Raw genomic sequence first — 13,200 nt, 5'->3', positions numbered from 1 at the left:
CGCTGAAGTGGGACCTACAGACTCATTCAGTTAAAGTTCCACTGCTGTGTGCTTAACTCACACTTAGCATGCATCAAGTTAGTATGTAGGGCTGTGCAGCAAGTATATGGTTGCATATATGCACCATGTATCTGTGCGCCTGCGAATACTACAATAAAAGGAAGACGCTGTGTTCCATTTTGGGAGACCCAGGGAGGAGCATGAGGAGGTAGAGAAAATCCCCCAGACAGATTTGTGGAGTGCTGCATTCCTGAGTGCCGGGTGGAACATACACTGGAGGAAGAAGAGACAGAGTCTTCAGTGCACTTGAAATGGTGCTTTTTGATTCAGGGAGAAGTCAGTGGAAAGGGGTGTGGCTTCACATCAGGAAGGAGATGTGGCTGACAAGGGAATCATAAAGAGCAGGTCTTCGACCCCGGGGTAATCTTTTGATGCATCAGATTTGTAGTCGCTCCTGCTGTGACAGACTGCATTTTGGAGGAAGGGTAAGAGTGGAGCACTTCAAAAGGAAGCCGACCCCCAACGCAAACTTCAAAGACTTAAACTCTAAATTACATTTGTTGTCTGGAAATGAACTATACGAAGGGGAATTCAGGGCCCTCAAAATTCTCTACTATCAAGCATCCAATCGGGCTGTTTGTCACGGAGGAGAAGCTCTGCAAGACTTCTGCCTGTGACCAGGATTTGTGGCTAAGGTCTGCCAGTCTCTTAGCTATGTGAAGGGGCATTCACCGGGGAAATCCAAAACCACCTACCCCTAGAGCACAAGTACCTGCCTGTTTGCCAAGATCAAGGATTTGTATTGAAGGAATGCCCTTCCATTACTAACTCTGATGAAGAGACAACTCAGAAGGCTCACACACATTGGAGGTGTGTTGTTCATTGCAGCACACATGCAATGTTCTGTTTCTTTAGAGAATTGAAAACATTTCTACTTGTTTACGCCTGATTCCAGTGGGCGTTATATATTGATGCAAAGGCGCATCTGGCTCTCTTAGTAGACTGAAGAGGTTTCTGCACTGTGAAAAATTCACCCTCCCAATAGAAAAGTCCTTTTGAGATAGATAGTAAATAGCAAGTGCCACTGTGACCTGCTTCGCATCACGTTGGTGCCTGCACAAAGACTTGTAAATCTAGGCTGTGGTGTATAGTGCACATTTACTCACCATGGTACATTTTAGATACAGAAGAGTGGGCATGATCACAATACTCTGAAATGAAATGTGCACAGTTCAGTTCAAGTGCAAACTGTTGCCTAAAAGGCACATTTATTTGACAAAAGTGCTGCTAATTGCGCACAGGCTAATGCCAACTCCACGGCCGGAGCCCTCTGGCATATGGGGCAGTGACTTGAATCTGCACAAGGGGACGACCCAACCAGTGAGGCAGCCGTCTCCTCACACCCCGCTACAGAGATCTACTTCCAGATCCTCCATTGGACCTCGCTTCCACCCCACAGGGCACACTTGGTAGACAGCGCACAATCACCTCTGGCCCACCCTGCGAGGCTGTGCGCCTCCCAAGGCAGCCTGTTTGTGCACCAGTCCCCCTGATGACACTAGCAGAAGCTGATATTTGTAGAGATGACTGTGCCTTATCTTCTTTGAACAATGCACCGCAGCAAATGTTGATGCTGCTCTTTACAACGTGCTAAAAACGTTAATGCAGGGTCAAATATATAGTTCACAGGCTCTTATTGACATTGGCACTTTCACACAATTGCCACAATACAAACTAGACACCACCTCACATTCTTGCCCCCTTGTACATTTTGTGATCTCAATTTAATTGTTGCCAAAATAATACTTTATGCCATCTCAGCAGGAAGACAACTTAGCTTTCTTCAGTGTTTGGTGAGGATGGATAACATCTGCTGATCGAAGCACAGAAACTCTCTATTTAAAAGCAAAATATCAGATGTGGCAGACGTGCTATTTTAGTCTATCTGCATATAGCATCAGTATCTGTTTTTATCACTGCTGCCCTGATCATCTTTGTAGGAGTCACCCAGCACCCTCCCTTCTCCACTGTAAACCAAAGCCCTTCACACTGTGTACCTGCTCCCTCCTTCCCTCTTCATTTGCACTCCTCACTGTGAGACCTCAATAGTGTAGAGTGCTCCATTGCTTTGAAGCATGACTCGTGGTATACATCACATACATTGAAACATATGTACGACATACTTGTAATAGCGCTTCCCCTTTGTCAATGTTTGTTAAAACATTTTTTAGGACCAGACTACTCTTAAAAACTGTAAAGAAAACCTTTCTTTTTTTTTAAACGCATTAAAAAAAAAGATTGCTTTATTTAGAAGCAACCACAGACATGGTGGTCTGCTGACCCCAGCAGGCCACCATCCGTGTGATTTTTGCAATTCCTAATGAGGTAGGTCTATTAGCCACACAGTAGGAATCGCAATATGTGTAAACCACACATTTGTACATGGGTGTTTGTGATTACCAAATAGAGAATTGCAAAAATTCGCTATTTGGTAATCGCAAACTACTACTTACGTACATCTGGCCCCACAGTCTCCTGAGGTCAGGGCACTAGTGTCCTATAGGCAGGTCCCTAAGCCCCACTTCCCTGTCTCAAACTGTAGTGGTTATTCCCATTCACTATAGGTGGCATTCAGGTTAAGCCCCACTAAGGTGACATTAAGGTTAAGCCCCACTAGTAGGTTAAGCCCCACTAGTAGTCTGAGTCTCACTAGTTTCACTCCAAGTCTTCTAAAGTCAAAAGTAATCCAGTGCCAGAAGCGCTTTGCAGCAGAACACGTTCCCCCAGGGCCTTCTGCCTTCCGCCAATGAGACAGTAACTTTCTCTGATCCCTCTCATAGATAGGAGAGACAATCGCTCGGGTTCCAATCAAGACCATGGCTCGCACAGGTCACCACAGCATCCTCTCCTCTTGACAACGGCGGAACCAGGCAACATTCCTTGTTCTTCACGGTGGTTCCCTCTGGCATACGTGGTAACCAACTTTATTCCACACAAGGGTGATGGCCCAATCGACAAAGCAGTCATGCAATCTTCAGGCCTGTCCTCTCTGCCGTAAGGGGTTGCCAACTTTACTCCATGCACGGGCTATGGCTGGAACACAGTGAAGCCAACTTCACAGCAGCCACCTCTAGTATATGACATATTTACTCTGCATACTTACAACAGATTTATAACCGCAACTACGACTAACTTCATGGCTATACCCTCTGGCACGCAGGAGTGCCAACCTGAATCTGCACAGGGGTGAGAACCAGATGCATGCAGCAGCATTTCCCTCATACCTCCCGACAGGAAATCACTCGCCAGAATCCAACACTGAGGGTCGCTCCCTCCAAGAGATCTCTTCTTCCCCACAGGGCACACTGATCATGGAAAACAGGCAGGCACTGGTGCTCCAAGCTCCAGGGGCTTATGGTCTTGGATTTCCCTGGATGATGTCTCCTCACCCTGCTGGGATACTGGCAGAAATTAGACCCCAATCCTGGTCACAGGCAGGAGTCTTGCAGATCTTCTCCTCCTCGACAAACAACCTGACAGATGACAATTTTGAGGGGCATTGAGTTCCCCTTCTTATAGTCCATTTCTAAACACCAAATGTAATTTGTGGTCTGAGTCTTTGACTTTTGCATTTGATGCCTGCTTCTTTTTGAAGAGCCCCTCCTCTGTATTGCCCTTCTTCCAAAAAGCAGGAGCGACTCCAAATCCAAATCTAATATATCAGAAGGTTACCACGGGGTCCAAGCCCTGCTCTTTATAATTCCCTTATCTGCCCCATCTCCTTCCTGAGATGTAGCCAGGTCCTTTGCCACAGCCTCTCTTTGAATCAGAAAGCACCCTTTGAAGTGAACTGAAGAGCCTGGTTCTCCTTCCTCCAGTGTATGTTCCACCCGGCTTTCACAGGAATGCAGGACTCCACAAATCTGTCTGGGGCAATTCCTCTACCTCCTCGTTCTACTTCCTGGGTCTCCCAAAATGTAACCCAGGATCTTTCATTTGTTGTACTATGAGGGCCCCCCCTGCGAAGTACATGCAGGGGGGCCGTGCTCCCAACCCAGTCCAGAGCTCTCATCTGTCTATTTGAGCTTGTTGAGTAGGAAGGAGGGATCAATGATAGGTGGATATTTGTAGAATCTTGAAGAGAATAATTGACAGGATTTCCAAGTAATGCATGTGGACTGGTACCAATCTTAATAGTTCAGCTAGGATGTTTTGGCGCCTTGGTACTAAGCAAGAGGTTGCCTGGTTGATTGTTTCTTGTATTTTTTTAATTTGTAGGTTTGAGGAAAAAGTGAATGTTTGCTCCTGATCTTGCTAGACTTTCTAACAGTGTGTAATTCGCTATTCAGATATGATGGTAGACCCAGGTAGGTGGACGTGTACATATTACAGGAAACATTACCCCTGCTTCAAGGATAGCCAGTGTATATCCTTTAGAATAGGAGTGATCTGATGTAGCTTTGTTTACTCATTAGAAGAGCCAAGTAGCAACATGCATTGTGGTTTTTAGGGGTACCAGTGAAGAGAGGGGTTGGCCTGACAGTAATGCATTGCCGCCATCAATTGACATGAGCACCAGAGCTTGCACAGTTCCTGTACATTTGTGTGGATCTATAAAGGATTTTCTTTTTATAAAATGGTGAAGTTAGAAAGATACCTTCTTGGTTGGCTTATAACTTGCTCCACATATGTCTAAAGTTCAGTTGGTTTATGCTTTACCAATTGCCCGTAAAATAATCTAGAATGTTGAAATCACTGTATACATATATATACAAAATTGCCTCAAAAATGTAATTATTAATTTGTCATACCCTAGTAAATATCTATGATTATGCATGCATCTAAATAAGTAATTATACAGATCATAATGCCAAGGAAGAATATACTTTTGCTATTGACTAAAATCTTAGAGTTAGGGCCAGATTTAGATGTCGGTGGACGGGTTACTCCTTCACAACAATGATGGGTATCCTGTCCGTCCAAATATAAAATCCATTGTATCCTATGAGATTTATATTTTGGCGGATGGGTATCCGTCACTGTTGTGACTGAGTAATCCATCCATCGAAATCGAAATCAGGCCCTTAGTCATTATCAATTAATTACTTCCAAAGCAGAATATTACTCTTGAATGATAGATTTACCTCTCATTTCATAATCATGTTTTAATTTAAGTTTTTGGAACTACCGTAAATGAAAATTTAGCATAATGCATTCTACCATTGCCCTCGGTACACACTCTAATAATGACAGTTGACTCTTAGGGGTCTATTATTATGTCGGGCGGATCGCCACCGCCCGCTTGGTGGTGACAATCCGTGCCACATCATACCCCGCCCGCCTCCCATATCCCCCCGCCATATTATGATGGCGGGGGGACCACGGCGGACGGGAAGACCTGCCGTCGCTTTTCCGCCCGGTCAACTAGTCGACGGGGTGTAAAAGGGTTGAATATGGTGGCTGTGTCTGCTAGACACCGCCATCCATATTATGATGGCAGCGGAAAGCAGACTTTCCGTGGCGGCAACGCATGCATTTTCCTTAGTTGGGGGCCTTTTGTGGGCCCCCAGGATGTTGGGGGGGTGGGGAGGGCCACATGGGGGGTACCTCCTACATTTGCATGGGCGACCTAGCAGGCACCGCACGGTGCCTGCCACGTTGTGCATGCAAATTTGTATTTTTTGTATTTGTATTTTTGATTTGTAGAGCGCCTTATCACCCAGGGGTCTCTAAGCGCGTAGCGGAGAGTGGACACAGAGTTGTTAGGGGAGCAAGCTAGATGGTACCCCATGCCTCCTGGAACAGCACGTTTTTTAGCTTTTTCCTGAAGGGCAACAGACTTGTTTCTTTGCGCAGGTTCTCTGGCAGTTTATTCCATGCACTGGGGATTGTGTAGGAGAACGTGCGTCCTCCTAAAGAGGACAGTTTGAACCGTGGGCAGATCAATAGTGCGGCCTCTGCTGATCGTAAGTTCCTGCTAGGGGCATACGGGACAAGACGTTCCTTAATGTATTTAGGGGCTTGCCCATATAAGGCTTTATGCGTAATGCATAGGCCCTTAAACTTGGCCTGTTGATTTACTGGCAGCCAATGAAGTTTGCGAAGAAGGGGGGTGGCATGGGTCCTTCTTGGTTTATTGAAAATGAGTCTGGCCGCGTTGTTCATGACAATCTGAAGTCTGTTCATTAGCTTTTGCGGAGTACCGACATACATGACGTTGCCGTAGTCCAGCCGTGCCAGGATTAATGCTGATACTGCTCTCCTGAGAGTGTCCGCCGTCAGGATGGGAGACAGTTTGCGCAGTTGTCTCATTAGGCCCACACAAGTGCCCACTACAGCTGAGACCTGGGCTGACATAGTGAGGTTGGCATCTACAACTATGCCTAGGCTTTTAACTGTTTCTGCCGGTACTGGGGGGTTTCCTAATTCAGTGGGCCATAAGAGGTCACTCCAAGGGCTAGATGATGTCGTAATTGCAAGCACCTCAGTCTTATCAGGATTAATCTTTAATGAATTTGCCGTCATCCAATTGACGGTAAATTTTAAGATGTTTTGCAATTTTTGATCTGCTGTTGGAGTGTTACCAATTTGAATGATGATCTGTGTGTCATCAGCGTAGTTGTATATACTGCAGTCCATCTGATTCAATGATGAGATGAGGGGCTGCAGATATGCATTAAACATCAAGGGTGACAGGGCCGAGCCCTGTGGGACTCCACATGTGATCCTTGCTGCCTCTGATACCAGGTCATCCAGTTGTACTCTCTGAACCCGTTCACCGAGGAACGAGGTCAGCCAGGCACGAGCCGTGCCCTGGATACCGAAGTCCCACATCCGCGACAGTAGTAGGTCATGATTGACCGTATCAAATGCCGCGGAGAGGTCAAGCAGCACCAGGGCACAAGTGTCTTTTTTATCTGCTTTAAGTCGCAGGTCATCTAGCACGGAAAGCATGACCAATTCTGTGCTATTGTGGGCCCTAAAACCGGCCTGGTTGGGTTCCAGCAAGGAATTGTTCTCAAGGTGGTGAGAGAGGCTGGGCAGCACATGCTGCTCCAGTATTTTGGCCAAAAAAGGAAGTTGTGAAATGGGCCTATAGTTTTTCAAGATCTTGGTATCAGCCCCTGCCTTTTTAAGAGAGGAATCAATCGGGCTTCCTTAAGGTTAGAAGGGACCTGTCCGGAAGTGAGGGAACTGTTTAGGAGCGATAGTATGTCATCCTCCAGTCCTGGCCAGGCTTGTTTGTAGATCCTCGGAGGGCATGGGTCAGCCGGTGAGCCTGATTTGACTTGACTCATCACTCTTTCCAGAGTTTCTTTGGTGAGTAAGGGTAGTGAAGTTAGGGGCTGGATGACTGTGGGGGTATGTATTTGAGTGATTCCCGGGCAGTCCAGTCTAGGGGTGGTCTCGATTTCTGTCAGGAGGTCAGATATCTTGGTGGTGAAGAATGACTGGAATTTATGGCAGTCTTCTTGCGTGAAGGAGGGGGGCTGTTCCTTCTTTTTTCTCAGTTCTGTAAGGACGTTGAAAATTTCTTTCTGGGGATTGGGTGCTGTCGCAATTCTGCTTTCGTAAAACTCACCTTTCCTAGTCCTAATAGCTTGTTTGTAAGTGGTGAGCTTTTTTGCATACAAATCTTGGGAATTAGGATCATACCCTTTTCGCCAAGCTCTCTCGCTCTGGCGCAGGGAGCGTTTCAGGAGTCTCAGGGCATCATTGAACCAGGGGGCCCCTTTTCCTTTGTCCCCGAATTTTACCCTTCGTGCAGGTGCCACTGCCTCAATGGCATTTTTCAGTTTTAGTGATAGTTTGAGGCTGGCCCTCTCAACGTCATCCTCTGGTAGTCTGTTAAGGTGGGAGGGTTTCTCTAATGTAGATAATAGAGTATCGATTGAATTCCACCTTCTCACCACCCGCCACTCGGCGGTGGGGATTCCTCCTTGCCCCGGGAATGCTAATCTACCCTGCAGCAGGTGATGATCCGACCATATGCAAGGCGAGATAGTGACAGGGCTCAGCACCGGGACTGAGGTCCAAATCAGATCCAATGTGTGACCTTTCTTGTGTGTTGGGCCTGTCACTATATGGGTTAGTTCTAGCGCGGTCATAGCCTCTTCTAACTGTTTGGACGTTGCGTCTTTAGTGGACTCCTCCCAGTGGATATTGAAATCTCCCATTACCACAAGACCCTCATACCTTGTGCGAAGGTCGTGGACCAGTCACAAAAAAGGCTCGAGAAAGGCTGGGGGAGTTCTAGGGGGGCGATAGACGATGAGTATCGCCAGGCAATTGGTGGCAGAACAGAGCTTGACTCCCAAGATGTCCGCACCCTCTATACTTTCTGCACAAATGGTTCCAAATGCACACATGCCTTTTTTGTATTGCGGCGGGTGCTGCTGACAGCACCGCCCACCGCAATGCAAAAAATGCGGGATGCGCCTGCCAGTGTGGTGGGTACATCCTAATTGCCCATGCAGGACCGCCGCACCCTTAGTGGGCAGTCCAATTTCCTGAGGCGATGTCCGCCTGCCATCATAATAGACTCCCAAGTGTTCCGACGTCCGTTATCTATTGCTGCTCCTTCCATGTTTGTTAACTTTGGAACAACTACTGAAAACTGTGCTGCAACCAATATTAAACCAACTGTGGATTTTCTTTACCCAACACATCATGCTGTCGACCCTACATGAGTAGGGTAGTGCCTGTGCAATGCAAAGAGATGCTGCTTCAATTGCAAAGGATGTGGCATCATTCAGACGCCTTTGCCTATGTGCCTGTGACCTGTTAAATATGCACAGGAGAAACGCCCTTGGGGCCGTACACTTACTGTGAAGTACCTTGACGATAATGTTCGCTCATTGTGCCCCACATGGATGCTTGAGAAGAGAGCACACTGGATCCCAGGGACTCACAATGAGTGGAGTGGGAGCTGGGATTTCAGTCACAGTCACACCGTCCTATGTCTGCAGTGAAACAGGAAGCGAAGGTTTCAACACTCCCGCTTTAACTTCTGCTCTCGCCCCAAATTAGGGAGCTAGTGTTTACTTTTGAGAGAACTCAGAACTGAACCATGATCTGTGGTGCATTTCCCCTCTGTGTTTTAGTGCAGGTGAACTTCTGACCTTTAATGCGGGCACTGAATGCACCAATGGGAGCGAGGGTAGTCACAGACCGCACCCACTACACTCACGGGCTGGGTTACATGGCGCCTTTACCCTGAAGTGCAGCCACTGTTTGTCTCTGCTTTGCGACACTTTGTCCTCTCTCTGGAAGTATGCTTGAAATCCCCATGGTGGTCCCTCTTGGCTTGCTCTGACCCTCTAAGCTCCCTCCTAAATGGTGTACTACAAATGTGCCACATCCTGGGGGCATAGATGTAAGGCCTTGCTCCTGGACCATCATGCTTGTGCACATGCATTAGTGACATGGAGAAGGCGCTCAGACAATAGCACAACTTCATCTGTAAGGGACCACGCCTCCATGCAAAAGAGATAATGCCCACATTACATTCTGTGGGTGCTAATTTGGCTCCTGCCAACACCTATTACAGAAGGGATCACACAGACAGCTGTGGGGCAATTTGTGTAACAAGTAATTGGGACCTGGGCCTCTGACTGGCCCAGCCTCTTGATACATGATCCTCACCACAATGGAAGATTCCAGCAGAATGCGCATATGGTCAAGAAGCCCGGTCTCTGTTTTATCCAGAATGTTTCCCATTGACGCCTGGTGCCTGATCAATAACTTTATTGGTTTTTTAATGCAATAAGATCTCTATATGGTATTACAACATACGTTTGCCTTTTAACCAGTAGGGCAGAGAGATATAAGAATTTGGATTGTTTTCAGATAAAGAATCAGGAGTGTAGCTATCAATAGCGTAGCAGGTGCAGTGACACAAGGGCCCAGTAGTGGGAGGTGGTCCACTTCACAGTTAGTGGCTGTTTTTCACTACAAACTATGGGGTGGGAGGGCACTCACTTGCTTGTATTAGGGCCTGGGCGCCCTTGACACTCACTCACTTTACAGACCTTCCATCACAAACAAATATTAAATAACAAAGGGCACAACTTACTTAGATATGACGCGAAGCTTTTCCCCAAAATTGAATACTGGTTGGCTCACATCTGGGGTAGGATAGTCACAGAGGACAGCGAGGAATTCATTCTCTTGTTCTAAGAAAAGAAAACAGAAATGGGAAGGTTTCCTTTGAACACCTATCCAGCATCCTTATGAACTTGGTTGCCACATCAATGAGTCAGTAAGCCTCTAATAAGAGAGTGCAGAAAAGGGCATGCACACCATTCACTTGCTCGAGCACAATCAGTTTCCTAAAGGCATTTTCTCCCCACAAAATGAAATAATAGTTTTTAAAGCATTGGTAGGTGCATCGAGAGTACTCCATGGCAGGTAAGCTGGGGGGATATTTTTAGTCACTAACACGCTTCTTCGGGCCTACTTATAAGATCCAGCTGTGCGTGGGGAGAGAAATGTGGGATGCTGGTATCTGTTGTCCCCATTCGCATTTGCCTTCATCCAGGCCTAATATAAAATTCTCATCTGAATAGCCGAGTAAGGCTATTTTCTCTAATATTACAAAAGCATGAAGAAAGTACAACAGCATTATTATTTTGTTCAAAAGGGAAATAATATAATTCATGGCCATATTACACAAGATGCGAAAATGATGCAAAATGAAGTTGCTTCATTTCTGCACCACTAAAAAAGAGTGGGTTATACAACTGCAAAACCAGAGCATGAGGTACAGTCCAAAGGCGGTCACAACGTCATGTACAGGTGTAGTTGGAAGCACCCGGCGTTTTTTAACCCTGAGTTTAAAACCATATATGTGTATATATTGTTTAGTAAAGTGCGCATTTGAACAGATTCAGGAATCAGGAAAGATAATCGTTTGCTTCTACAGTTGTTTACTAAGTTGGCTATTCCTTTTGCTAATGCGGAAGAAACTCAAAAGAATGTTTTGAACATTATTTTATTGTTTCCCCTAAAAATATTTTGTGGGAGATTATAAACATTGGGAAGCGCCTACGCCAGTGGTACAGACTTATTTTTAGGGTGAAGCAAGAATTTGTAGGCAATGTTCAGACATCTACGTGCAGTCCTGCCAAGCGTCACGCAACAGCCGTGACACTCACGCATTTCAGTGCGGTGATCCACATCCCCGCACTGAATGAATTTGTCACGCATTTTGGCCACCGACGTCACCTGTGCCAGCGCACCGCCAGCAGCTGTGGGCCCGGGCTCTACAGTTCTGAGAGTTTATTATGCTGCTGCTTTGCCCGACTCTGTGTGCGCAGCCTAAACAGAAACCAGACAGACACTGCAGCAGCTGAGCTCTCTGAGCTAGTGAGCGGCGCCGCCGCGCTACAATGTATCTCTCTTCCGTTGCCCTGGAATCTAGACAGCGATCATTTCAGTCAGGGGCCGGCCCGGCGCCTGGCCTGCCCGCTGAGCTCAGAGTCGATACAGAGCTGTCAATCACGGTGAGGTGGCGCAACAGGGCGCCAGGATCCGGATGTGCCGGCCTGGGATGGGCCGTAACGTCCGGAGGAAGCAGCCTGCAGGAAGTTCAGAAGCGGCGGGTGAGAGAGTCAGTGCAGGCAGGTTGCAGCGCGCATGAGTCCTGAGTGACTCTCAAGCATGGCCACCCGCCGGCGCGGCGGCCCTCTGTGCAGCAGCCCCCCCGCTAAAACACAGCTGCAGGGTCTGCAGCGCACCTTGGTCACCACCACTGTGGCAGGCAGCTCAGCTGAGCCCGAGCCGGCCGCCAACAGGACACCGCTCTGGCCGCCACCAGGAAAGAAAACTGCGAGGGCCCGGCGGCGGTGTCCCCCGTGGCGGCAGCACAGCCCAGCCGGAGCCCAGCCCGACGGACAGTCTAGTGAGTAGTGGACCGTGACCGATAAATTGATTCGTGGCTGGGTGGCCGTGGGCAGCAGCAGCTCAGACCAACTAAGTAAGTGTCAGCCGGGTGTTCAAAATGGTTTTATTTTATTTAATGTTATGCATTTAGCGCGGACCTTTACCCCGGGGCGCCGTCAGCGCTTCACAGAAGAATAGGAACAGTACTGAGTGACTCTGACATGAGGAGAACGTAACATTACAATACTACAACATATTACACAAAAGCAAAACGTACGTTAATTTATTACATGAGGCAAAATAAAGTGACAGAATCGTCAGCAAACAAAAGCAAACCGTGAAACGCGGTGCTTTACAAGAGGAAAAAGTGGCATGCGTGCAACAAGTATAATAAAAACGTGTAAAGTTAGTAGAGCCTATGAACTGTTCTAAATGGCAGACAGCAAGCACTCAAACACAAAGAAGAAACGCGGCAATGTGTGCAATCTGAAGCAAAATGTACGAGGTAGCAAAGTGTGTTACAAGGGAAAAGTGACGTCACGACGACGTGTGCATGTTACAAAAGAGTACACAGGTAGAAGGAATAGATAATACTGCAATAAATAGCAGACACATTCAACAGCACAAGAACAAACGTTACATAGGCAATGGTGGCACTCGTGCAAGTGTCTAAAGCAAACAAAATGTAGGAGGTAACAACAAAGTATAATGTTACAAGAGAAAAGTGACACTTGGCAAGAGCTCTGAGCAGCCGGTAACTTCTTTGTAGCCGCTTGCCTCCCCCGTGACATGCGTTTATAAAAAAGGCAGAAAGAGGCTGCGAATGAGGCAACAGTAGTTTTCAAAGAAATTGGGTACCGGTAGGCCAGCCAGCCTGAAGGTGAGGCACTGTCACACAGCAGCACCTACGGTATCATGTGAAGTGTTTGCACAGTTATGGGTGTGGGATTGTCCTCCCAGGAGCATGCCACGCGCATGCCTCATGAGAAGCAGGTGGAGATTACGGCTTTTTACTCGATATTTTTTATTTATGCAAAAAATACTATAGTTTCGAAACCCGTTCCCAAATTCTCCTGTGGATTTTGATATTCGCATTACGTAGGTGTTCAGAAAGTCTCCGCTGCTCTGGCTCTTCATCCTGTCTGAGTGTGAGGTTTATCTGCAAAATGATATAATCTGCATGTATTTCGTCAATTTAATCTGCAGGCCGAGCAGCAGGGCTGCTCTGTGAGTCTTCCTTCAGAGGTATTGAGCACCAGTATGAAAACGAAACTGAGAGTGTTTGTCTTCAGCTAGAACCATTACCACGACGGGTGG

The 13,200-nt window shown here is 47.1% G+C and overlaps 2 protein-coding genes across 3 annotated transcripts in view; one reads left to right on the top strand and one right to left on the bottom strand.

Moving 5' to 3' along the window:
- The window catches only part of TG (thyroglobulin), an 825,201-nt gene that overhangs the window by 607,687 nt on the left and 204,314 nt on the right, over positions 1-13,200 (top strand). The window lies entirely within an intron of this gene.
- SLA (Src like adaptor) overlaps positions 1-13,200 on the bottom strand; it is a 91,517-nt gene that overhangs the window by 22,552 nt on the left and 55,765 nt on the right. For both annotated transcript variants that reach the window (XM_078686737.1, XM_078686738.1), the window contains exon 3: positions 10,076-10,175. In XM_078686737.1, the coding sequence (XP_078542863.1) occupies positions 10,076-10,175 (100 nt within the window). The remainder of the gene's footprint in view (positions 1-10,075; positions 10,176-13,200) is intronic.

Source organism: Lissotriton helveticus, chromosome 4_1 (genome assembly GCF_964261635.1).
Source record: "Lissotriton helveticus chromosome 4_1, aLisHel1.1, whole genome shotgun sequence".
NCBI classification, from domain to species: Eukaryota; Metazoa; Chordata; class Amphibia; order Caudata; family Salamandridae; genus Lissotriton; species Lissotriton helveticus.
This window is presented reverse-complemented; position numbering and strand designations above follow the sequence as displayed.